The 27,600-nt window shown below is 43.8% G+C and overlaps 1 protein-coding gene across 3 annotated transcripts in view; it reads right to left on the minus strand.

The window, feature by feature from the left end:
* Positions 1 to 23,208, minus strand: part of KATNAL2 (katanin catalytic subunit A1 like 2) — a 35,328-nt gene extending 12,120 nt beyond the window's left edge. Inside the window, exons 1-7 of one of the 3 annotated variants that reach the window (XM_073680554.1) lie at positions 23,077 to 23,172; positions 10,707 to 10,840; positions 8,671 to 8,741; positions 5,008 to 5,174; positions 1,463 to 1,508; positions 1,173 to 1,296; positions 883 to 978 (exon numbers count right to left, since the gene is read on the minus strand). In XM_073680554.1, the coding sequence (XP_073536655.1) occupies positions 883 to 978; positions 1,173 to 1,296; positions 1,463 to 1,508; positions 5,008 to 5,174; positions 8,671 to 8,693 (456 nt within the window). In that variant the 5' untranslated portion in view covers positions 8,694 to 8,741; positions 10,707 to 10,840; positions 23,077 to 23,172. Of the gene's footprint in view, positions 1 to 882; positions 979 to 1,172; positions 1,297 to 1,462; positions 1,509 to 5,007; positions 5,175 to 8,670; positions 8,742 to 10,706; positions 10,841 to 23,022 lie in introns of all 3 variants that reach the window. The other 2 variants (XM_073680536.1, XM_073680545.1) reach the window with 2 other exon arrangements.
* Positions 23,209 to 27,600: the final 4,392 nt, after the last annotated feature.

The raw sequence follows: 27,600 nt of genomic DNA on the forward strand, positions 1-27,600 counted from the left end.
TGGATACACTTGTAGCAAAATCTCAGCTGTGAGAAACTCCTGTCGTCTGGATATTTACATAGATTTGGAAGCCCCCTTTAACCCCTTCACAATCTTGCGAATTTCCATTTTTTCGCTTTTTGCTCCCCTTCTTCCCAGAGTCAGAACTTTTTTATTTTTCCGTCAATATTGTCGTATTAGGACTTGTTTTTTGCAGGACAACATGTACTTTTGAACGACACCATTGGCTTTACCATATGATGTACTGGAAAACCGGAAAAAAATTCCAAGTGTGGTGAAATTGCAAAAAAAGGTGCAATTCCACAATTGTTTTTTTTTACCATGTTCACTATATGGTAAAACTGACCTGCCATTATTATTCTCCAGGTCATTACGAGTTCGTAGACACCAAACATGTATACATAGATACAATTTTTTGACCGTCCGTTATTGTATGGTATGGCAACCAAAAAAACTTAATTATGGCGTTTTTTTTTTCTTCTCATTATGCCGTTTATCGATCGGATTAATTATTTTTATATATTGATAGATCGGACATTTCTGAAAGCGGCGATACCAAATATGTGTATTTTTTTTATTATTATTTTATTTTGAATGGGGCAAGAGAGGGGTAATTTGAACTTTTATTTTTTTTTTTATATTTTTTTAAAACATTTTTTTTCCCTACTTTCTACATGCTTCAATAGTCTCCATAGGAGACTAGAAGCTGCGATCATCTGATACGTCATAAGTCGTGAAGGGGTTAATATTGTGACAAGGGATCCTAGTCGTTTTTACGGCATGTTCATCTCATGCACATACATTCATTTTGGCGTCTGCTGGAGGTCCCAGCATCTCTGAATCTTTTCTTTTATTCTCTTGCTTTGTGTGAATTGTACTGACCCTTCGTTGTGAAACACCTTCCCCTCCATTTTTATTTAAAGCTGAAACATTCAAGCCAAAATCCGAGACCTCCGGAGGACTGGAACTACCATTCTCCTGCAAAATGGGACAAGAATTAGAATCTGAAAAATTAATTGAAAAAGAAAAAAAGTCTCTGCAACATTCAGCCAATTGATTTATCCATTGCCCAACAGTAAAGATCATGAATGTCAGATATATACAGGGAGAACAACACTTCCCAGCAGTCTCGGGATATAGAGCGTCCCCCTCGTGATTTCGGATCCCCCCACCTGTCTGGAGATCTCTCTGGTTGATGCTTTCTCCGCCATCCTGGCGTGTGTCCTGGACACTGGGCGATGGATGATATTATGGTTGGTGATTCTCGGCAGACCCTGGGAGGAATTACTGGCTGTTCTGGGGGAGAGAAATGTAATGTCCAATCCTTTTCTAATTATCCCAACTTCACACCTGCTAAAATACTCTGTGCTGCTTTTAGCACATATGAATACGGTGACTGAGCTACACATATAACCCGGTATAAGAGTAATGTAGCAGGAGAAGACACAACGAGCAGATTTACCTTCTCAGTTTTCCTCCACTTCGAGGCTTTGCGAACACTTTACTATCTATTAAAAAGAAAAAAAAAGTTACATTTATGATAAGATTAATAGGTGTATATATAGATATATATGTCTATATATACACACATACACGTATACACATTATATATATATATATATATATATATATATATATATATATATATATATATATATATACACAGTACAGACCAAAAGTTTGGACACACCTTCTCATTTAAAGATTTTTCTGTATTTTCATGACTATGAAAATTGTACTTTCACACTGAAGGCATCAAAACTATGAATTAACACATGTGGAATTATATACTTAACAAAAAAGTGTGAAACAACTGAAAATATGTCTTATATTCTAGGTTCTTCAAAGTAGCCACCTTTTGCTTTGATGACTGCTTTGCACACTCTTGGCATTCTCTTGATGAACTTCAAGAGGTAGTCACCGGAAATGGTCTTCACTTCACAGGTGTGCCCTGTCAGGTTTAATAAGTGGGATTTCTTGCCTTATAAATGGGGTTCGGACCATCAGTTGTGTTGTGCAGAAGTCTGGTGGATACAGTCTGGTGGATACACAGCTGATAGGCCTACTGAACAGACTGTTAGAATTTGTATTATGGCAAGAAAAAAGCTGCTAAGTAAAGAAAAACGAGTGGCCATCATTACTTTAAGAAATGAAGGTCAGTCAGTCCGAAAAATTGGGAAAACTTTGAAAGTGTCCCCAAGTGCAGTTGCAAAAACCATCAAGCGCTTCAAAGAAACTGGCTCACATGAGGACCGCCCCAAGAAAGGAAGACCAAGAGTCACCTCTGCTTCTGAGGATAAGTTTATCCGAGTCACCAGCCTCAGAAATCGCAGGTTAACAGCAGCTCAGATTAGAGACCAGGTCAATGCCACACAGAGTTCTAGCAGCAGACACATCTCTACAACAACTGTTAAGAGGAGACTTTGTGCAGCAGGCCTTCATGGTAAAATAGCTGCTAGGAAACCACTGCTAAGGACAGGCAACAAGCAGAAGAGACTTGTTTGGGCTAAAGAACACAAGGAATGGACATTAGACCAGTGGAAATCTGTGCTTTGGTCTGATGAGTCCAAATTTGAGATCTTTGGTTCCAACCACCGTGTCTTTGTGTGATGCAGAAAAGGTGAACGGATGGACTCTACATGCCTGGTTCCCACCGTGAAGCATGGAGGAGGAGGTGTGATGGTGTGGGGGTGCTATGCTGGTGACACTGTTGGGGATTTATTCAAAATTGAAGGCATTCTGAACCAGCATGGCTACCACAGCATCTTGCAGCGGCATGCTATTCCATCCGGTTTGCGTTTAGTTGGACCATCATTTATTTTTCAACAGGAGAATGACCCCAAACACACCTCCAGGCTGTTTAAGGGCTATTTGACCAAGAGGGAGAGTGATGGGGTGCTAAGCCAGATGACCTGGCCACCACAGTCACCAGACCTGAACCCAATCGAGATGGTTTGGGGTGAGCTGGACCGCAGAGTGAAGGCAAAAGGTCCAACAAGTGCTAAGCATCTCTGGGAACTCCTTCAAGATTGTTGGAAGACCATTTCCAGTGACTACCTCTTGAAGCTCATCAAGAGAATGCCAAGAGTGTGCAAAGCAGTCATCAAAGCAAAAGGTGGCTACTTTGAAGAACCTAGAATATAAGACATATTTTCAGTTGTTTCACACTTTTTTGTTAAGTATATAATTCCACATGTGTTAATTCATAGTTTTGATGCCTTCAGTGTGAATGTACAATTTTCATAGTCATGAAGATACAGAAAAATCTTTAAATGAGAAGGTGTGTCCAAACTTTTGGTCTGTACTGTATACAGTGCCTACAAGTAGTATTCAACCCCCTGCAGATTTAGCTGGTTTGATAAGATGCAAATAAGTTAGAGCCTTCAAACTGCAAACGAGAGTAGGATTTATGAACAGAAGCATAAATCTTACAAACCAAAAAGTTATGTTGCTCAGTTGAATTTTATTAAATTTTAAACATAAAAGTGTGGGTCAATTATTATACAACCCCTATGTTTAATATTTTGTGTAATAACCCTTGTTTGCAATTACAGCTAATAATCGTCTTTTATAAGACCTGATCAGGCCGGCACAGGTCTGTGGAGTTATCTAGGCCCACTCCTCCATGCAGATCTTCTCCAAGTTATCTAGGTTCTTTGGGTGTCTCATGTGGACTTTATTCTTGAGCTCCTTCCACAAGTTTTCAATTGGGTTAAGGTCAGGAGACTGACTAGGCCACTCCAACACCTTGACTTTTTCCCTCCTGAACCAGGCCTTGGTTTTCTTGGCTGTGTGCTTTGGGTCGTTGTCTTGTTGGAAGATGAAATTACGACCCATCTTAAGATCCATGATGGAGGAGCGGAGGTTCTTGGCCAAAATCTCCAGGTAGGCCGTGCTATCCATCTTCCCATGGATGCGGACCAGATGGCCAGGCCCCTTGGCTGAGAAACAGCCCCACAGCATGATGCTGCCACCACCATGCTTGACTGTAGGGATGGTATTCTTGGGGTCGTATGCAGTGCCATCCAGTCTCCAAACGTCACGTGTGTGGTTGGCACCAAAGATCTCGATCTTGGTCTCATCAGACCATAGAACCTTGAACCAGTCTGTCTCAGAGTCCTCCAAGTGATCATGATCAAACTGTAGATGAGCCTTGACATGACGCTTTGAAAGTAAAGGTACCTTACGGGCTCGTCTGGAACGGAGACCATTGCGGAGGAGTACGTTACTTATGGTATTGACTGAAACCTATGTCCCCACTGTCATGAGATCTTCCCGGAGCTCCTTCCTTGTTGTCCTTGGGTTAGCCTTGACTCTTCGGACAAGCCTGGCCTCGGCACGGGAGGACACTTTCAAAGGCTGTCCAGGCCGTGGAAGGCTAACAGTAGTTCCATAAGCCTTCCACTTACGGATGATGCTCCCAACAGTGGAGACAGGTAGGCCCAACTCCTTGGAAAGGGTTTTGTACCCCTTGCCCGCCTTGTGACCCTCCACGATCTTGTCTCTGATGGCCTTGGAATGCTCCTTTGTCTTTCCCATGTTGACCATGTCTGAGTGCTGTTCACAAGTTTGGGGAGGGTCTTAAATAGTCAGAAAAGGCTGGCAAAAGAGATCTTTAATCCACACATGTGAAGCTCATTATTCTTGGTGCCTGAACTACTTCTTAATACTTTAGGGGGACCAAACAGAATTCTTGTGGTTTGAGGGGTTGAATAATAAATGACACTCTGAATTAACTTTTAATGTTTTTAAAAAACAAACAAAAAAAAAACAAAACAATATTTGCTGCAGTGCATTTCCCACTTCCAGGCTGATCTACAGTACAAATGTCACAATGCCAAGTTAATTCCGCATGTGTCAACCAGCTAAATCTGCAGGGGGTTGAATACTACTTGTAGGCACTGTATATATACACCCACACAGTTGAATCCGAGCTAACTGCGGTGATCCGAGCTAACTGCAGTGATCCAAGCTGGCTCCAGTTGCTGCTGCTGCAGTAAAACTCACCGGTTTCTCCAACTTTTTTGGTGATTTTCGGGTATTTCTGGAATTTGACAAAATAGTAGCTTTCATATTCCATGAGAATGGTTTCCAGGTCGATGTTATCGCAGACCTCAAATCTTCTCAGGCTTAGTTTACTTTCCTGCTCCAGGGCATTTGCCGAGTCCACGTAACTAAAAGAAAGGTGAATAACCCGGGGTCAGTGTAATTTTGGGAGTAAATGCTCTTTAGCTTACTTACCATATGGATCCAACACTACATTCATGGAAAACCTGCCCCCATTCTCACTATGGGGGAGACACAATTTTCTTTCAATTCGTCACCACTTTTTTTTAGATCTCTGCTTGCTGTATCTGAATGAGAACGGTCTTATTTACATCCTTCCCCTCTACAGACCCAACATTTCTCACTGCTGAAGGTTTGTTACAATTGTACCCAATCTGTGAGCTAAACAGGCTGGACCCCAATAAACCTTGACTGAAACATAATGGTACGCTCACACGTATTTTACTACATGATCGCTCAGATGACTGCCATGGCTGTGCAATGTTGAGTGCTGCACACCGGCATAAGGATACACAGGATTTTTTTGGGGGTGGGAGTAAAAAGCACCTTCTAGATTTGAGAGCAAAAAGTCTGCAACATTTCACAGTAGCAGTAATGGATCCCCATCGGAAACTGACCCGCGCTGCTTAAAGTCTGATCTGCCTGAAAATTTTTTTTTAGAATGTCACCTATTTGCAAAACGGAGTCACAACAGTTAGGCTATGTTCACACGGTGCGTTTTTGCTACGTTTTTTTCTGCAGGTAAAACCTGCTCTCTTCGCAGTAAAGAAGCTGCTTACAAAAAGCAGGTTTTGCTGTTTTTCAGGATCCCAAATTTCAGCTTTGCTTCCACCACAGAAGCATGAACACAGGTCACCAATGCAAGACATATGTGAAACCATTTTTGGGAAAAAAAAGGGCAATTTGATCAAATTATTTAATGGAAAAATAGTTTTATGTCTGGAAAACGTAGTGACTATTCTGAACAAAAAAGTTCACGAGTTCATCGAGTTCATGAGAAAATACACTATTACAAATGTAAGAGCAGGGGGAGGTGAATTGGTTTGGAATAGTTTACCTAAAACATTGGCAGAGCATTGAGTTTGTAGGACACTGTTTACTTTCACACTTTGGTCAGCTCTTCAGTTGATCAGGTATTGTTCAACCTCACACCATAGTCGGCCAATATTTACTTTGCACGCATCACTAATTTAATTCAACTGTACTAATCCTAACTGCCATTCTCAGGTGAGGAGACCAAGACGTTTTGGGTTAAACTTGTGAAAATCACAAAAATAAATGGGTTTCACATGCTGCTGTACCTGCTTTTTTTCACTAAAAATGCAGCAAAACCTGATACCTGCGTTTTTTGCTGCGTTTTTGCACTTAGGGTGAAAAAATGCTGCAAGAAGTGACATGCTGCAACTTTCAAAAACGCAGCAGTTTTCCAATTCAGTCAGGAAAAAAACCAATGTGTGTGAATGAGATTTCTGAAATCTCATAGCTTTTGCTGGTACTGTAAAACACAGCTTAAAATTTGCATTAAAAAATGCAGCAAAAATGCAACATGTGAACATAGCCTAATGCCTTCCTAAAGGAACAGACTCTTCAGACAGATTGCTGATTTTTCTAAATATTTCCTCTTTTCTTAAATAAAAAAGTGCAACTCCAAACTGGTGATAAGTAGAGTTGGTGTGAATTAGTTCCCAGGACCCGGTCCATTGGCCACATCAGTAATCTGTAGCCACAGGACAGGGGCGCTAGGAACCCCCTGACGGCCCTCACGGCTCTTCATTTGATTAGCTGACCTGGTGTGACTCATCATTGTGGCCGGTCAAACAGAAGAAGGCCGCGTTGTCTTTTTTATTTATTTGCTATCTCTGTATATAGCATAATGCAAGCAAAAATTTAAAGGGAATGTGTCATCAGAAAATAAACTACTGATTAAATCAGGTTCTTATGTTATTTTTTTTTCATTATTCTAGATCACTATCTATATAAAAAAAGGACAAAAATACAGAAATCTTGCAATTTTCACATTGGTCGCTAAGCCTCCTATTAGACTTGTACTTCCTGTGCTTTTCAGCAGTCACATGGACGTAGGACAAGAGACAACGAAACGTTGCTTATCAACTGGTATATATGTATTTTCTGCTCATGCTCCGATGTGGGCAAAGGACATTGTACAGGAGGAGGAGGAGGTGAGCTGTGACATCAGCCACTGTGAATGATGGATCCTGTGTTATCTACTGTATATAGAGGTTATCAGTCATTGTACAGGAGGAGGAGGTGAGCTGTGACATCACCTATTGTGAATGGTGGATCCTGTGTTATCTACTGTATATAGAGGTGTTATTAGTCATTGCACAAGAGGAGGAGGTGAGCTGTGACATCACCTATTGTGAATGGTGGATCCTGTGTTATCTACTCGATACAGAGGTGTTATCAGTCATTGTACAGGAGGAGGAGGAGGTGAGCTGTGACATCACCTACTGTGAATGATGGATCCTGTGTTATCTACTGTATATAGAGGTGTTATTAGTCATTGTACAGGAGAAGGAGGAGGTGAGCTGTGACATCAACTATTGTGAATGGTGGATCCTGTGTTATCTACTGTATATAGAGGTTATCAGTCATTGTACAGGAGGAGGAGGTGAGCTGTGACATCAACTATTGTGAATGGTGGATCCTGTGTTATCTACTGTATATAGAGGTTATCAGTCATTGTACAGGAGGAGGAGGTGAGCTGTGACATCAACTATTGTGAATGGTGGATCCTGTGTTATCTACTGTATATAGAGGTGTTATCAGTCATTGTACAGGAGGAGGAGGTGAGCTGTGACATCACCTATTGTGAATGGTGGATCCTGTGTTATCTACTGTATAAAGAGGAGTTATCAGTCATTATACAGGAGGAGGTGAGCTTGAAATAATAATAATGTCCACAATTGGATGTGTTTAAATAAAATGTTCCTGTGCTGAGATAATCTTATAAATGTGCCCCTGCTGTGTACTGTGTAATGGCTGTGTCTGACCCTGCAGGAACATGGTCTGATCATACCACATCTCCTGGACAGGGGGGGGGGCAAAAGAGTATACAGACATTACAGCACAGGATCACAGCTGATTCTTTTTGTGAAGTAAAGCATTTCCCTGCCTGTTTTTAAACAATGTTTTACTTCAAAGAAAGAATCAGCTCTGATCCCCTGCTGTAATGTCTGTATACTCTTTTGCATCCCCCCTGCCCAGGAGATGTGGTATGATCAGACCATGTTCCTGCACGGTTAGACACAGCCATTACACAGTACACAGCAGGGGCACATTTATAAGATTATCTCAGCACAGGAACATTTTATTTAAACACATCCAATTGTGGAAATTATTATTATTCCAAGATTTATTGATTAAAATTAACTTTAGTTTGTGGGAAAACCCCTTTAAAGTTGTTTTCCAGGACTACAATACGGATCGGTAAGGGAATGACACACTGTACCAGAGTCTGGGTGTTGGACCCCAATGATCTAATATTAGTGACCTACCGTAGGGACATCGTAATGTTGGACAACCCCTCCGTGAATGGGATCACATCATACCCTATATACATGGAGGCACTAGAATACCCACCCCTCCTGCAGCATGTAATGCATGATGAGTATGAGCAGGTTCTTCCTCCGAGCCTCCGTCCGCTGCTCATCCTAGAAGGACAAGACACAGACACTTAATGTGGTTGAAGAAACCCATCGCCCAACTTACCTACGGCACTTGGATTTATTGCAACACAACTCACAGTAAAAATGCCTTTCAGGACTATGGAAAAGTTGGATGTCAACCCCTATACAGAAAACGGCAGAAAACGAAAAGCCAAGGGTTTCCAGTTACCGCGGCTGTAACTTTATATGTAGTTGGAGCCAATTTGGAGATACTGTACAATCCGAGCGAGTAACGAGCACGAGGAGAGCGGCCATTATTACTCTGCAGATAAAACGCCTGAGCGTTAACTAAGATGATATGCATGAAAACTAATGGCGGGGAATGAGTCCATTAAGAGAAACTGCTACAAATAATTAGTGCACAAAAAAAAAAAATAGGCAAAAAAGGAGGAAAAACTGTAAAAGAAAAATAAGCAATTAACACAGCTCAGTGCAGAAGTCATTAAGCAAAGCTTATTAACGAGACAGAAGGCTGGAGAGTCCCCGATACATGGAGGATAAGAGCCGAGGATCAGGGATCTCCTAAACTTACCTGCAAACAAACCGATCAGACGTGACGACTCGAGCGGACAGGTTGCAGCGGCTGCAATGCTATAGAGAGCAAGGAAACAAGTGCAGCACAACCCTGGGCCCTGTAAGGGTTTGTTCACACATGGCTACAGTTTTTCCCGGGAAAATAAAGCAGGAAAGTGAATGCGATTTCTGAAATCGGCACACGCTCCTAACTTTTTTCCTTGTGGATTTGAACCATCAAAAGTGTTTTTTTCACATCTGCAACGCAGCAATTCCGAAAGCGATTTTCACCCATTGTAAAGAATAGGGCAAAAGAAAATGCGAACAGGTATTTTACAAAGCTTTTCCTGGGAAAAAAAAACCGCTGCAAAAATGCCGCATGTGAACATAACCTAAAGTATACACACTGAATACATGAGTCTGGAAATGTAGATTATACTTAGAAAAGCAAGGTTCTAAGAGAATGGGTTTGATCAAAATGTGCGAACCCATCTGCCAGTAAGAAGGCAACTGATGGAGGTTTCTCCAGCTTCTCCTATTAGTTATCCTCGGCCAAGGCCTACAAATTTACCGCACTCTGATAGTGTAGGCTCCAATCTACAGAGAAGATGCCTTGCGGATGGGCTCACACATTTGATCAGCTAAGTCCCTGGACTTTAAAAGTACAGTCTAAACAGCAGTAATGCTGCTCAAAATGTGTGTAGTCAATGTTCCCATATACCTTAGGTGGTATTTGTTTGCTTGAATACTACTGTAGTGCAGTCACAGCAACCTGCCCTTCATATGTGTAGGCTTCGGCCCAGGAACGTCCATCTGAAGAGGTCACCTGGTCACTGGCAGATGGGCTCATACAATTTGATCACACTGTGCGCCCATTATATAGTATAGTCTATACCAGGGTTCCCCAACTCCAGTCCTCAAGGCCCACCAACAGGTCATGTTTTCAGGATTTCCTTAGTATTGCACAGGTGATGTAACTATTGCCTGTGCTGATGATGGAATTATCACCTGTGCAATACTAAGGAAATCCTGAAAACGTGACCTGTTGGTGGGCCTTGAGGACTGGAGTTGGGGAACCCTGGTCTATACAGCAGTAATGCAGATCAGAGATCTCATACAGACTAGGGGTGTATTTGTTTGTATGTTATGTGTATACAGCTCCTATGTAGAACACTCTACGGCCAAAAGTTTGTGGACCCCCGACCATCACACTTACATGATTGGACCTCCCATTCCAGAACCATGGGTGTCAATATGGAGTCAGCCCTTCATCTGCAGCTACAACGACTTCTACTCTTCTGCGACGGCTCTATAACATTTCGGAGTCTGTCTGTGGGAGTTGTTGGGTAGATGTGGCATGCTGCGGTAATAATCCCTTAAAGGGGATGTCCGGTGAAAACACATTATCACCTATCCCCAGAATAGATGATCACTTACTGATGGGTGGAGGTCCGACCGCTGGGACCCGCAGAACGGGGAATTTTCAGCCTGGACGAGGCACTTTTATCCATGTTATTGAATGGATCGGCAGGTTGGAGGTCCGAGCGCTGCTGCATTCATTATCTGTGGTACTGTCAGAAAAAGCAGAGCAATGCTTGGAAGCCCCATAGGGGATGCGTGGTGCTGTGTTCAGGCATGTGCACTGCAAAGCCATTGTAACGGGGATATAAGTGTCCTGTTCTTCCGAGTGGTCGGACCCCACTGATCTAGAAGTTATCACCTATCCCGTTTTTGGTAGACAATCCCTTTAATGCTACATAACGGATATATCAGTCATTAAAAAAGTTGTGCACTACTTTATATTACCCCCCCCCCCATGTATCCCCCCGGGACCCCTAAGACTTTTTGTAAATACCTTCTGTTGCTGATAATGCCTGTGAGTGGCGCTATCGGTGGCCGTTCACAGGCATCACGTGACCCCGCGCTGACGTCACAACAAGTGAGGCGTGACTCAGAGCTGGGGTCCCCGCGGTGGCTGCTGGGTTACCCCCTACATCACACCCGGCATCCACCGCGCGCTTTCCCAATGAATGGGGAGAGGCAGAGCGCACGGTGGATGTCGGGTGTGACGCAGGGGGGTAACCCCGCCCACAGCCTGGCATCCACCTGGAACGCGGAAGAGGGACCCCGGCTGCTGTCAGCACTTGTCATGACATCAGTGGATGTCAGAGCCGGCTGGGGTCATGTGATGCCTGTGAGCGGCCAGTGATAGCGCGGCTCACAGGCATTATCTGCAACGGAAGGTATTTACAAAAAGTCTTAGGGGCCCCGGGGGGATACATGGGGGGGGGGGGGGAGGTAATCTAAAGTAGTGGACAACCCCTTTAAGTATGGGCCGGTGTAACACTATGACCAGCGCTTTTGCATGGTGCCCCCTTCCCCCTCCATGCAGGGACACCAGGGCTGTGGAGTCAGTAAGCCAAACCTCAATCTCCCTCATACATGGCTCATGTTTAAGGAATATATTCATCTCAGCCAAAAGTCTAGACCCTCAGATCAGGAATAGGACAGACATTTATAGGACATTTCATAACCTTCCAAAATTCTTATGAAAAAATATTCCCCACAAACTGCATTGAACTACTGTACCCAATTTATTATATATTTTAGGAGTTGGAGTCGGTCCATTTTATACCGACTCCACCAAAATGGACACCGACTCCACAGCCCTGAATCGGACGCTGGCACACTCACCACCCTTGCACTGTGGCGTGGTCCCCGGCGTGATTCCTGTCCTTTACTGTAGTGCGCGAAGCAGTTCCTGCGGACACACCTAGTGCGCAAACGCGCTCCCTACTCTGCTTCCTAAAGGGGCAGCGCCAGGGCTGTGGAGTTGGTAAGCCAAACCTCCGACTCCGACTCCTCAATTTCCCTGACTTCCAACTCCACGACTCGGTCTCCCTCATACACGGCTCATTTTTAAGTGATAAATTTACTGCAGCACAGATTCATCTCAGCTAAAAGTGTAGACCCTTAGATCAGGAATAGGACAGACATTTATAGGACATTTCATAACTTTCCCAAATTCTTATGAAAAAATATTTCCCACAAACTGCATTGTACTACTGTACCCAATTTATTATATATTTTAGGGCTCCACCAAAATGGGCTCCGACTCCACGACTCCGACTCCACAGCCCTGGGCAGTGAACACATATAGTAAATACCCTCAGCTTGTACCTGAGAGGCATTTAGTATAATTAGTACACCTGCGAGATGGCTCACAGCCAATATCTGGGAGACATCTTGTATATAAGACTCCCTCCCCATTAGGAAGTCGCCAAAGCAACAGTATTCATTAGTAGAAGTAGTGTAGTTTCTCCTACTAGTGAGTTGTGAGATCCCCTGGTCCCGGTGTAGACAGTGTCCTAAACCCGAATCCCTGGTCCCGATGCAGCCAGTCCAATTCCCGAAGTCTCCTGGTCCCAGTGCGGCTAGTGCATGAACATTGTCACCCGGTCCGTGTGCGGGCAGTCCCTGATTCAGTATCATAGACCAGTGTGTCTGAACATAGCCCTAGTTCGTGTCAGTGGCAAACCTGACCCCTTAGGTCAGCAGCTGCAGTCCTGGGATCTGCCTAGGAGTGGTACCTCGTGGCTACCTGCAGCCCAGCCTGTCTCTACCATCTGGCGCTGCAGTGAACACCTGGTAGCCACTTAGCTATGCCCCTACCTAGGCAGACCCCTGAGGCACAGTGGGTCCATAAATCCACTTGCGCCACCGTTGGGCATAACAGCCGGTACTGCCTCTGTAACATTGAGATCAGCTGCAGGAGCCCAGCTATGTATAAAGCCAGAATAGAAAGATGATCCTGGCAATTTAAAGGGGTTGCCCACTCCTCAATCACTTCAGGGCCCTGAGGATACTTATCGTATCAGCGATGTTTGTGCCGCTATTCTCAGTGGGTCACAAGAAGATGTGTCACGGGATTACTGAGCCAATCAGGGGCCACATTTAATATTTCCGCTTTGACGGAGTATTGAGGAGCTAGAGCTGATCAGTAGCAGCTGATTGGCTGCAGCGGTTCCGTGACACAACAAGCCGAAGAACAGTGGCACCGACATTGCTGGTAAGGTGCTTTATTTTTAATAAGGCCCAAAAGTGATCACGCATGTTGACGATTAGACTGAAGGAGGTAAAAAATGCCAAAATTGCTGTTTTTCGCTCATCCGCATACCCCAAAATGGTACCAATAAGCGCCATATTGATGTTCTTCAACCGTTTCTCTGCCTCTAAAAAAAATTAAGAGAACCCCAAAATGGATATCATTAAAAATACAACTGGAACCACAAACAACGAGCTCCCTTATGGCTGCGTCCAATGGGTAATTAAACAGCTATGGGCCTTCGAACAAAAAAAAATGCCCAAAATGGTTTCATCCTTATAGGGATTGTCTAATCTAATATTTTCAGGAGCGCAGCGCTCCTCTGCCTCTCCACTTTCTGCTTGCCGGGGTGCGGTGTGCTCCTGATGATTGACAGATCGGAACAGCGGTATGGTCATTCTCCCATGCTGCAAGTAGCGTGATCCAGTGAGCGACCAGCTTCAGAGCCGCGCTTGTCACCTTTATAGCAAGGAGCTGATAGTCTGCAGAGGTGGTCGGTAACCTCGGCAATGAGCAGTAAATTATAAGATTCTTGAGAATTGAGAAGATATTTAATAAGAGGTAAATTGCAAAAATGCGAGCACTTTGCGGTTTTATCCATTTAAAGGGTTTGTCCACTACTCTTCTGAATCCCTATGTTCCTTCCGTCATAAAATAATAACACTTATGCCATGTCACGCAATCCCTGCAGCCAATCAGTGTTGGCTTCACTATCCTCTCCTACAGATGTAATTGACATCCGGAGGAAATGAGAGCAGCCTCCACAGCTCTCACCTCCTCTAGATGCCTTGATTTGTCCATAGGAGAGGAGAGTGACGGCAGCGCTGATTAGCCACAGGGTTTGCGTGACATGTCAAGTGAGCCCTGGGAGCTGAGCCAGAGCCAACACCACAGGAAGGGCGCCGGAGGGGAGTATATGTGTTATTATTTTATGGAGGGGGAACATAGGGATTCAGAAGAGGTTGTCCAAGTGAAAGACAACCCCTTTAAGACGTTGAGACAACCCCCTTTTAAAGTGTTAACATTATCCATTGCAGTAAATAAGGGACCAGACAGCCCCAGTCCATCACGTTAAAGCAGGTATTCTGTAGCCCGACATTTACCAAATCCAGATCTGCCCGTCAGTGTGATCCGTCACTGCACAGAACACATAGTCCAAATAGAAAGACTGGGCTCACTATACACAGTAGGTGCCAAGAACCAAATTTTTTTTACATAGATCAGAGTAAGGTTCAGGCACTCAAAAAACACAATAGCATTGAGATCAAAGGTTATGTATGTCCTTTTATTGATGTACATACTGCAAAGTCCAATTTAAAAGAAGATTTCTGCCCAACGTTTCAACCCACACGGGTTTTCCTCAGGGGCTTCAAAAACTAGTTCCAAAGTATGTGAAGAAAACAGCAAAAAACAAAAGTATCAATAACAATGTACGTACATCATCGAAACAACATAGGTATATCTATAGAGAGTAAATATAGGATGTGAAACAGCCGACATTCCCCCAAAAAAGGATCCATAATGTTTCAATATTAAAGCTGCTTCATCATGAGAACTTGAAATCATAGATAATAATATATATACACACACATGGGATAGGAGGAAAAGGTCAAGCGGCAAAATTAGTGATATCAGTGCATCAGTGGAGCGCAGGATCCGGTATGTGGAACGCAAACTAGCGCATGTGCTGTGAAGAGCATAATACCGCCATATGTCTGCATGAATGCGTGCATGGGAGGAAAGGGGGGACCCAAATAAGGAGAAAAGGGGAGGGTAAACATTGTGAGACATCACTAGGTACACAAGTGTGGAGATGATTCAAATGACAAAGGATACATGATTAAACCGCAAAGCTGCAAGGCTGAGTTCACACGATGCGTATTTAATGCGTTTCCGCGGCGTTTTTGCAGTTGCGTAAACGCCGCGGAAACGCATTAAAAACGCATGGTAGAAGGGCAGCAATGTTCCCCAATTGAAATCCGCATGTGCTGTGCCCATGATGCGGATTTTTCTGCAGCGTTTATGCTGCGCTCAAAAATCCGCAGCATGTCAATTAATTTTGCGTAAACGCGGCGTTTTCGCCGCCATTGACTTGCATTAGAACGCGCCAATTCCGCAAGACTGCATCTGTACTTGCGTTATTGGCACGTTCTAATGTGCGGATGGTACCCGGGTGTGGAGAAGAGGAGACTCATCCACACCCAGGTACCATTAAAAAAGCTGTAAAACAAGAATAAAATAAAAAATAAATGTATACTTACCATCTGTCGGCCCGCGCAGCGCTCCCGCTTGGTTCCCAGCACTTGCAGTGAGTTGAAGGACCTGCGCTGACGTCAGAGTCATGTGACTGGTCACGTGACGCTGACGTCGGCAGGTCTTTCAATTCAAAGTTGCCGGCAGCCGGGAGAACGGAGTGTAAAGCAGGACAGCGCGGGCCATCAGAGGGTAAGTATATACACTCTCTCGGGTCACACTATATAAATCCATGCTGTTTGCATGGATTTATATAGTGTGACCTAGTTGTCAAGCACTTTCCAGGTGATGCTAAAATCGCCTGGAAAGCGCTTGTCAATCCACATGCGGAAACGCATGTGAATCCGCATGTATTCCGCAGGAAAAATGCATGCACAATCTGCATGCGTTTTTTCTGCCAGGGAGATGCAGAAATGATGCAGAAATTTTCTGCTTCATTTCTGCATCGTGTGCACATACCCTTAATGTAATAGGGACAATGCGGATCTAACTGTGAAATGTCTGAAAAAGAGAAGGATAAATTAGTGGTAGGATGGCGAGCTCATAAGGTAAGTATAAGAGGGAAGAGGAAGGTAAGAATTACAAGAAAAATAGAGTGTGAATTACATGATTCATGAATATGATATACACACAATAATACAGTGTCCATTTTAGGACATGATCAGATATCAAAATCAAACATCAGAATGATGTCAGTTTGAGGCTAAATACCCTGTCTGACAAGTGATTCTGACGAGTGATTTTGACGAGTGATTTTGACGAGTGATTCTGACAAGTGATTCTGACAAGTGATTTTGACGAGTGATTTTGACGAGTGATTCTGACGAGTGATTCTGACAAATGATTCTGACAAATGATTTTGACAAATGATTCTGACGAGTGATTTTGAAGAGTGAATCTGACGAGTGACTTTTACAACTGTAATAATAATAATAAAAAAAAAAAGTAACTATTCCCTGATGGGACTTGAACCCAAAATTCTGGGTCCCAAAGTAACTGCACTAACCACTAAGCTATTAATTTAGTTGTAAAAACATTGGAGTTCTATTTGGTTATATGATTGTCAGTGCAAACTTGTCTAAAACTCATTGGGACTTATGCACAGACTGCAAGCAAGCCAAATTCAAATGATGTTTGAGTCTGATGTGTGACTTTCTTCAAACATCAGAATCACAATGACTTTTAGTCACCTTGAGTATTTTCATGGTTGATCTCATAAGACAAGAAAAGTTATTAGTTGCTATCACTTGACTGGATAGTGCAATGGTAAGGTATCAGTCTCTCAAACTACAGTATCAGAGTTTGAATCCTGAGCTGACTATGTGTCCCAGGTACTGAACCTTCTGCTTGAAGTGGCATTTAGAAGGCTTTAGTTTCATCCCATACCAGGACAATGCTTCAAATACCTCTGCCAGGTGCTTCATATGTCCTCAAGTACACAATAATGTCATCCAGGTACAGCAGCACTGTTGTGAAGTTCTGGTGTCCCAAGCAACACTCCATCAGCCTCTGGAACGTTCCGGGTGCGTTGCAGAGTCCAAACGGCATACTGTTGAACACACACAGTCCCATCAGGGTGGTGAAGGCCGTCTTCTCTCGGTCTTCCTCAGCAACAGAGACTTGCCAGTACCCGCTAGTGAGATCCAGTGTAGAGAAGTAACTGGCAGATTTTAGTGGAGCCAGGGATTCCTCTATACGGGGCAAAGGGTACGCATCTTTATGTGTTATGCGATTAATCTGTCTATAATCTACACACATCCTCATGCTACCGTCCTTTTTCCTGACCAGGACCAGGGGAGCTGCCAAGGGGCTACAGCTATCCCTTACTACCCCTGCCTTTTTCATGTCGTGTAACATTTCCTTGGCTTTCTGATAATGTGCTGGTGGTATGGGTCGGTAACGCTCCTTGATGGGTGGATGGTTACCGGTGGGTATGTGGTGTTGTACCCCTTTAACCCTTCCAAAGTCAAGTGGGTGTTTACTAAACACTTGTTCGTATTCCTGAACCACTCTGTAAACACCGTGTTTCTGATGGACAGGAGTGGCGTCAGTCCCAACATGGAGCTGTTGACACCAATCCCCCAGCTGAGCTTCGGAGTCATTGTCCTCCACTGTATCTGGTGGGGTCAAGGATTCCACTGGGTGTATGGCATCATTATTCACAGTATACAATCTGGCAACAGTGGCGTATCTTGGTAATTTAACTTCCTCCTCCCCACAATTTAGGAGACGTACAGGTACCCTCCCATTGCGTACATCAACTACCCCTCTAGCAGTTAGGAGTGTAGGTCTGTGCTCTGAGCTAATGGGCTCCACTACCGCCTGGTAGTTCTGTCCCTTGAGACCTATTGCTGCCCTACACCAAATCAGCATCTCACTCATTGGGGGAATCACAATGGGTATCAGGTCTGTCACCTGTACATTACCAATCTCACCACCTGTTAGCTTTACTTGTTGCTGGTACAGGAGGGCTCAAATTTCTCTCTGGAGCACCTTCCTCTGCCCTGGCTTGGCAGTGTCAGCAATCTGTTGGAGTAAAAACAACACTTCTCCCAAACAGTTACCAACAATATTTGTACCAAGTATCATATACGGATTGGTATCACCAGGGTTAGATTCTATGACAATTAGTCCTTGGTCCTTTAGTTCCACTCTCCCCACCTTCACTGTCACGTCCTTAACCCCTACTAGGTTAAGAGGAAGGCCGTTAGAGGCATACACAGAGAGGTTTGGGGCTGGCGGGTGGAGTTCATCTATGGACCAGTACCTTTTGTAGAGGACATCAGGTATGATGGTTTCTTGTGAGCCGGTGTCCAGTAACGCAGGTGTTGCTATACCGTCCAGCACGATGGACAGGAAAGGCCTTCCTCCTACAAACCGATGGTACCAGCTTGATGGGCCTGGTTGATTTACTCCTGGGTGTCGGCCCTCGGCCCCAGGGTTTGCCCGTTTAAAGGACAGTTCTGCGCTGTGTGGCCTGCCTTGTGGCAACGGTAGCAGATGAAGTCTCCTGGAGGGCTACGTTGGTCGTTGGTCCTCCCACGGGGTGGCGTTGTCCTACTACGGGGTGGCGTTGTCCTCCTTCTCCTCATCCAGGGGACATCCTCAGGGCTGTCGACGAGTAGGATCCTTCCCTCCGGCTCTGGCTCCGTCTGTAGCTGCAGGGTGCTCAGGACAGTGGCCAGGGTTTTACTTAGCTGATGCACTTCAGAGCGTAGGCAGTCCAGCTCGCTAGGGGGCGCTGTTTGCATTTTTGTTTCAGTTGTTAATGAAGGAGCAGTGGGTGCTGCGGGCACTGGGGTGGCCCCAACCTGGTAACGCTGGATAGCAGTCCCTGATGTTTCCAGGGGCTGTAGACCCTTAATAGCCATGTCCTTCAGGGTGTCAAAGGTGGAGTCTGGATGATCTAAAGCCCACCACCGTACAGTTCTGCTCTCCTCCTGGGACCTCAACCCCCGGATGAACTGTTCCGTCAGCATTTTATTCTCATCTTGTATGCTGGCTGGACTAACCTGTTTCAGGGCCCGCAGGGCTTCCTGTAAGCGCCAGGCGTAGTCCCGGATACTGTCCTCAGGTTTCTGGGCACAGTGGTAGAACCTCATCCGGAGATCTGTCTCAGTGCGGTTTTCAAAGACAGTTTGCAGTTTCTTAAAGATAATGGATACTGATTCCTGGTCTGCGGCTGGCCAAGGTTTCAACTTCCCGCTCTGCGGCACCAGTCAATTGTCCCAGCACAACAGCGGCTCTCTGCTTACCAGTCATAGAATACATGTCCAGTACACCGCATATCTTACTCTTGAATCCAGACAGGGTGTCTGATTTGCCATCATACTGGGGAAGCCATTTCGCTCCAGGGATATACGGCAGGGCCATGGGTATCAACGGAGTCACGACCCCTGCTGGTGGGGCGTCCGCTCCGGCCTGTGCAACGCCGGGCGCAAGTTGAGCATCAGGAGCGTTAACCAGTGCTCCGGCGGCTTGCTGGTCGTCGGCCATGGTTGCGCCCCCCTAGTGAACCGTAGCCTACCTCCTGCTTCTTTAATCGGGTAGGCCGCAGCTCCGCAGACGACGGTCTCCTTCCAGGACCTGACGCTTCCTGGTGCTGCGTCAGAGCGCGAGGCGTGGGCTTGAGCTTCGCGCACTTCCAGCAGTCACGCCTCTCTGGTTCCCGCGGTTACGCCCCTCTTCTTCCCGCGCGGCGACTCGAAAATGGCGGACAATGGCGGGAAACAGCGGCAATTGGCGGCAAAACTTCACCACGGTATGCGACACAGTTCTTTAGGGCGCACAGTACCCGGTGGCAGCGGGCACGAAATCCTGTTCATGACGCCAGGAAGAGTGATGTCGCGCCCAGGGGATGGGGATGACTCTGTACCCGGGCCTTTGCCTGGTTTTGGGGATGTCGCGGTGGTCGGCTCCCGGGCCCGTACCCTGGGTTCACTCTTGAAAAAGGGGATTGGAACTTGGATAAAATAAATAAACAGTTCATGACGCCACCTGTGGTACCTGGTAATGATTACCAGCACTGCTTTAGACCTCCGGGGGTGTTGGGATGGCAGCTGAGGTGTTTCTGCTCCCCACAGGTGGAGCGGGCCCCCGGGGCAGTGTGGAGTTTGATGGTGGGTGGTGATGCTGGGGCTTGTAGTGCAGGCGGAATGGCGCAGCAGGAGTAACTGACAGAGACAGGGGATTCGCTTCAATACCTTTACTGGTGCGGATGTCAGGTATAGTCCAGGGTACTCAGTAGGATGGGTGCACTTCAGGACTTCTCCCCAGTGAGCGGGTATAAGGCCTCCTGGTCCGTGTCTGCCTCTCTGTATGCTCCTGGCCAGCCTGCAACTGGGCCTAGCTTATGTGTCGTGCTGTTCCTTCACCTGTCGCTCGGTAGTAGGACCTTCTGCTGGAAACCACTATCCCTGGGCGCCGGGGCCTTCGTGGTTCCTGGTCCTGTGTGGGTCTAGCTTCAGGTCAGCCAGGGACTTGTAGTCCTCCTAGAATGCTGGTGATCCCTACTGGGTATAGAGGGACCCTGTAGGCGCGGACCCGGTGTCCGGTTTGTATATCAGGGTGAGCCTATGATGCTCATCTGCCCGCTCAACTCCTCTCTCCTCTTGCGTTCGGCCACACTCGGGGCCCTCAGAACTCAGTAGCAGACGTGCTGCGTCTTCGCTGCTCTCAGCGTCAGCACGCTCTCTGACTAAACACTCAACTGAGCTGCCTGGCTCCACCCTCCATATATATATCCCTAACGGGCTCCCTCTGGTGGTTGAGGTGGAAGGGTGGAGGTGTTTGTATGTAATGAGGGCCTCTTGTGGAGAAGTCCGTCCATGCACCCTGGGTCCTGTGGTACCTATGAACAGCAGGGTGCCACACATTCATGCTGACATATAGCGGTATTATGCGCTCTTCACAGCACATACAGCACATGCTCTAGTTTGCGTTCCACATACCGGATCCTGCGCTCCAGCAGACCGGAAGCGCTGTATTTAAAGCTGCTGTGTCAGCACAGCGAGCGCCACAATCCATGACTTTCTCTGCACAAACAGGTAATCTATATACCCAAATAACATTTCCATCCGTTCCATTTTGAAACCGCTTCTATGGGTTAACTACTTTGGATTCTCTCTAGTGGAACATGTTCTCTTTTTATGATCCTCTTTTTTCCTAGGATCATTGCCTGTCATTCCTAAGCTCCTTATATTAAACAGGTAAATCATTGAAGGACCCTCACACTTTAGATATATGGACTATGTGCTATAGACACTGAGCAGTGTGTTATCTCATTACAGCTACACAGGGTAACTCTCGGTGTAGTGTACCGGTTGTGGCCATATTCTACTATTTCACTGACCATTTGGTATGTATAAAAAATTTTTTTCCTAGATCCCTGATTTTCCACAAACCCTATGTTTTTTTCCCCCAATATCATAAATCTTTTTACTATAGGATATCCCACACTCACTAGTCACAGCAAGTTCTGACCATATACTTCTCAACTCTTTATATGGGTATTATAAATTTTATATGACTATTACCACAATGACATTAATACAGGATCATGATCGATATTAATTTTCACTATGCACTGATATCACTAATTTTGCCGCTTGACCTTTTCCTCCTATCCCATGTGTGTGTATATATATTATTATCTATGATTTCAAGTTCTCATGATGAAGCAGCTTTAATATTGAAACATTATGGATCCTTTTTTGGGGGAATGTCGGCTGTTTCACATCCTATATTTACTCTCTATAGATATACCTATGTTGTTTCGATGATGTACGTACATTGTTATTGATACTTTTGTTTTTTGCTGTTTTCTTCACATACTTTGGAACTAGTTTTTGAAGCCCCTGAGGAAAACCCGTGTGGGTTGAAACGTTGGGCAGAAATCTTCTTTTAAATTGGACTTTGCAGTATGTACATCAATAAAAGGACATACATAACCTTTGATCTCAATGCTATTGTGTTTTTTGAGTGCCAGAACCTTACTCTGGTCACTGCAAAGAACACGTCTCCTCCAGAGTCCAGTGGTGGCGGCTTTACACCACTCCATCCGACGCTCGGCCTTGTGCTTGGTGATGTACGGCTGCAGGCAGCTGCTGAACCATTACAACCCATTTGTAATGACATTTATGCCCCACGCGCGTCCGTACTCGGTGGCCCCATCCTATCAGATGCACGGTCCACATATCTTCACGGTGAGCTCTTCCTCCTAGACGCTTCCACTTCACATCAAACACAAAATACTTGGTATCTCCACATCCGAAAGTCCGAGCCATCCAAAATATGTCTCCCCTCCCAGCAGCTCGAGCTCTACGTCACCCGCATCTATCAGACATTTACTTTGCAAAAATGACTGTGGTCATACCCCTTTAAATGTTATAAGAAAATCCCTTCTTCTATGATGGTACGAAAACGACATCCACCACGCCGTGCGCAAGTCAGAGCGCAACCCTATGTGTAACGACAATTTAAAATAATATTCCAATAACACGCATTTTATTGATAGAGGCAATCTGTGTAATATCCCCCACACCCCGCAAAAAAAAAATTTCATAAAACGCTTTTATGGTCAAATTTCCGGCCTAGAGAACAAGCGGAGACAGAGCGGCCATGTTTCACTGCCTCCTAGAGGAGCCACGTGTTCGGTGACAACCAAGGAGTCACACGTGACCGTCACCGTAGCGCGCAGGCGCACAACCGCAGGCAGAACCGGAAGTGAAGGGAAACGCGCCTGCTCCGTTACCATGACAACCAATGTAAACTTTAGCAAAAAACAACAGAGACAAAAGGGTAATCACGTGAGACTCATAGAAACACCAGAGCGCTGCTGTACCCGAGGGACTACAAGTCCCAGAATTCCCCGGGAGACACCGGCAGCGGACATACCGTGCGTTACCCTCGGTCCTTCTCTTCCTGGCGTCATACCCGGCTGGTACTCACCGCCTCTCTGCTCTGCGCCGCCGTCTTCACCGCCTGATAGGAGAGCTCCATGTCCGGTGCCGCAAATCATTCACAGAACGGGACCAGGGAGGGAGGAGCGTCCAGGAGAGTGACAGGTCCGCGGGCCAATAGGAAAAGAGTGTGCGGAGACCGCAGCCAATCAGAGAACAGATCCGAAAGGAGGCGGGGCGCTGTCCGGCAGTCTTAACCCATTCATTGCTGAAATTGTAATAATGGCTTTATTAAAAAAAAAAATAATAACGAGATCGCACCGACCGCAGTCGTACGACCAATCAGTCGTCATGAGGAAGTAGTTTTTTTTAACTTTTATAAACATTATTTTTCTTTCTTGTTTTCCAAGAATCAAAAGCTTTTTGTTTTTTTTAAGTCCAGGACAAGTTTTTTTTGTTTTTTTTTATATCGCACAGTTTTTGTTCACCTGCAATATTGCGGCATTTTATATAATTTTTTTTTGTGGAGGAAGAGGGGGGTCGGACCCCCACCAGCCCGCAGGACAGCTGACACCTCCTTCTTAGGCGATGTTCACACAATGAGCTTTTGGTGAGTTTTTGATGTTACAGATTTTCTGCACCCACTAAGTAAAACAGGTTACTTACATTTTTTTCAAAATATACAGCGAAAAAACTCACCAAAATCTCACTGTGTGCTCGTCAGGTGGAGGTGGGACATGTAGAAATAATACAATCCCTTTCTTTTGCAGTTCAGTACAATTTCACAGTTTTTCTCAAAGCTTTTCCTGTCTTTTTTAGTCTTGTCCCCATAATGTGACAGAGGTTTGCTGGGAGTCAGAAGGTGAAGTAAATCACAATCACAGCTTGCTGTTGGAGCAATGGTGGAGACTGTGCCCAGTTTCTTTGTTAAACTCCTGAAAAAAAACTTCAGTGTGAACTCAGCCTTACTTAGGTCGTGTGTCTGTGGAAACTCTCCAAGTCTTCAAATCTCAAACTCCTCAAAAACGTTGAGTTTCCGCTCACAGACTTTGTGCACATGGCTGGGGATGAGCGGACCTGTGGAAGTTCGGGTTCTGGTACATGAGTCAACCCAAACTTTATTCCAAAGTTCGGCTGAGATACAAGAACTGTACCCGAACCGCATTGAAAACAATGTTGTTTCTCTCTCTCTTTCCTCTCTCTCTTTACTCTCCCTCCTCTCTCTCTTTCCTCTCTCTCTCTACTCTCTCTCCTCTCTCTCTTTTCTCTCTCTTCTCTCTTTCCTCTTTCTTTTCGCTCTCTCTTCTCTTTCTTCCCTCTCTCTTTTCTCTCTGTGCTCTCTTTTCTCTCTATTTTGTTTATCTTCTCTCTCTTTCCTCTCTCTCTTGTTTCTCTCTCTCTCCTCTCTCTCTTGTTACTATCTCTCTCCTCTCTCTCTTGTTTCTCTCTCTCTTTCCCTCTTGTTTCTCTCTCTCTTTCCTCTCTCTTGTTTCTCTCTCCTCTCTCTCTTTCATTCTCTCTCTCTCTTGTTTCTCTCTCTCTTTCCTCTCTCTTTTGTTTCTCTCTCTTTCCTCTCTCTTGTTTCTCTCTCTTGTTTCTCTCTCTCTACTTTCTCCCTCTTGTTTCTCTCTCTCTTTCCTCTCTCTTGTTTCTCTCTCTTTCCTCTCTCTCTTGTTTCTCTCTCTCTTGTTTCTCTCTCTCTCTTTCCTCTCTCTCTTGTTTCTCTCTTTCCTCTCTCTCTTGTTTCTCTCTCTCTTGTTTCTCTCTCTCTTTCCTCTCTCTCTTGTTTCTCTCTTTTCTCTCTCTCTTTCCTCTCTCTCTTTCCTCTCTCATGTTTCTCTCTCTCTCTTTCCCCTTTCTCTCTCTTTCCTCTCTCTTGTTTCTCTCTCTCTTTCCTCTCTCTCTTGTTTCTCTCTTTCCTCTCTCGCTCTTGTTTCTCTCTCTCTTGTTTCTCTCTCTTGTTTCTCTCTTTCCTCTCTCTCTTGTTTCTCTCTCTCTTTCCTCTCTCTCTTTCCTCTCTCTCTTGTTTCTCTCTTTCCTCTCTCGCTCTTGTTTCTCTCTTTCCTCTCTCTCTTGTTTCTCTCTTTTCTCTCTCTCTTTTCTCTCTCTCTTTCCTCTCTCATATTTCTCTATCTCTCTTTCCCCTCTCTCTCTCTTTCCTCTCTCTCTTTCCTCTCTCTTGTTTCTCTCTCTCTCTTCTCTCTGTCTCTTCTCTCTCTTTTTCTTTCTCTTTCTCCTCTCTCTTTCTATTATATGTCTCTCTTCTCTTTCTCTCCCTCCATCCTCCGGAACTCCGAACATTTGCAATGGACTCCTGGAAGAAGTCCGTGTTCGGCGATCACTGAACTTTAATTTCTTGTTCGCTCATCTCTACTCATGGTATCTTCAATCCAACAGTGGAGCCGCCAGAGATCTCCTTCACAAAGCCGATTCAAGGACAAATCGATGGCTTTTTTCTTTTTTTAAGCAGCTCCGCCAGCGTTTTTGCCGTCATTTTCACTGTAGCTCTGCCGCCAGCATCTTTTTTACTGCCGCAAAACAAAAAAAAATGAACATATTGTACAGCAATGTCAAATCGATATTGCTGTGCACATGTTTAGGCTTTTGTTACTTCTTTAACCCACTTTAGGTTTTGAAAACTGTAAATCTGTTAAAAGAAGTAACTAGATCATTCTTCAGGCGACTTCCACCACTGTAATAGAAAGTACAGAGAAAAGACGTCAGCGTCAGAGGCACTGCAAAAAAATGACGGCAAAGTCACCAAAAAAGCCGCTTCACATACAAAAATTCAGCGACTCTACAGCCGAAAAAAAGACGTCATGTTCACATTCCCCTAGTCTGGGTCCATAGGACTGGGTGGGGTGTTTCTCACATTAAAAGTCCTATTTCCCTTCTTTTCCCAGAATAATAAGACAAGCTCACAGCTGTCTGCTTTCCTTTAGCTGGTTATTAAAAATAGGGGGGACCCTAAATAATTTTTTTTACATTTATTCCTAAAAAGTTTCCGGATAAGCTCCACAAAGCTTAATAAATATCTGACAGCTATCTATCTCTCTGCATCTATCTATCTATCTATCTATCTATCTATCTATCTATCTATCTATCTATCTATCTCTCTGCATCTATCTATCTATTATCTATCTATCTGTCTATCTATCTATCTATCTATCTATCTGTATCTATCTATTATCTATCTATTATCTATCTATCTATTATCTAATATCGATCTATCTATTATCTATCTATTATCTATCATCTATATATTATCTATCTATTATCTATCATCTATCTATCATCTATCTATTATCTATCATCTATTTATTATCTATCTATTATCTATCTATCATCTATTTATCTATCTATTATCTATCATCTATCTATTATCTATATATTATCTATCTATTATCTATCTATCTATCTATTATCTATCATCTATCTATTATCCATCTATCTATTATCTATCTATCTATCTATCTATTATCTATCATCTATCTATTATCCATCTATTTATTATCTATCTATCATCTATCTATTATCTATCTATCATCTATCTATTATCTATCATCTATTTATTATCTATCTATTATCTATCTATCATCTATCTATCTATCTATCTATCTATTATCTATCTATCTATCTATTATCTATCTATTATCTATCTATCTATTATCTATCTATCATCTATCTATTATCTATCATCTATTTATTATCTATCATCTATATATTATCTATCTATCTATCTATCTATTATCTATCATCTATCTATTATCCATCTATCTATTATCTATCTATCATCTATTTATTATCTATCATCTATATATTATCTATCTATCTATCTATTATCTATCATCTATCTATTATCCATCTATCTATTATCTATCTATCATCTATCTATTATCTATCTATCATCTATCTATTATCTATCTATTATCTATCCATTATCTATCTATCAATCATCTATCTATTATCTACTATCTATCTATCATCTATCTATTATCTATTATTATCTATTATCCATCTATCTATTATCTCTATCTTTTATCTATCATCTATCTATCTATCTATCTATTATCTATCTATCTATTATCTCTCTATCAATATATTATCTATCTATTATCTATCATCTATCTATCTATTATCTATCATCTATCTGTCTATTATCTATCTATCTATGTATTATCTATCTATCTATCTATTATCTATCATCTATCTATCTATCTATCTATCTATCTATCTATCTATCTATCTATCTATCTATCTATCTATCTATCATATATCTACAGTTGAAACCAGAAGTTTACATCCACTATATACAAAGACACATCTGCAGGTTTTTCTCAGTATCTGACATGAAATCAGAATAAACCTTTCCCTTTTTAGGTCAGTTAGGATTACCATAATTTTAATATTTGCCAAATGCCAGAATAATGAGAGAGAGAGAATGTTTTAAGGCATTTTTATTACTTACTACAAAGTCAAAAGTTTACATACATTTCATTAGTATTTGGTACCAACTGTATCTATCTATCTATCTATCTATCTATCTATCTATCTATCTATCTATCTATCTATC

This window comes from Phyllobates terribilis, unplaced genomic scaffold (genome assembly GCF_046119375.1).
Source record: "Phyllobates terribilis strain yellow unplaced genomic scaffold, ASM4611937v1 Scaffold_1__5_contigs__length_1240528914, whole genome shotgun sequence".
Classification (NCBI taxonomy): domain Eukaryota; kingdom Metazoa; phylum Chordata; class Amphibia; order Anura; family Dendrobatidae; genus Phyllobates; species Phyllobates terribilis.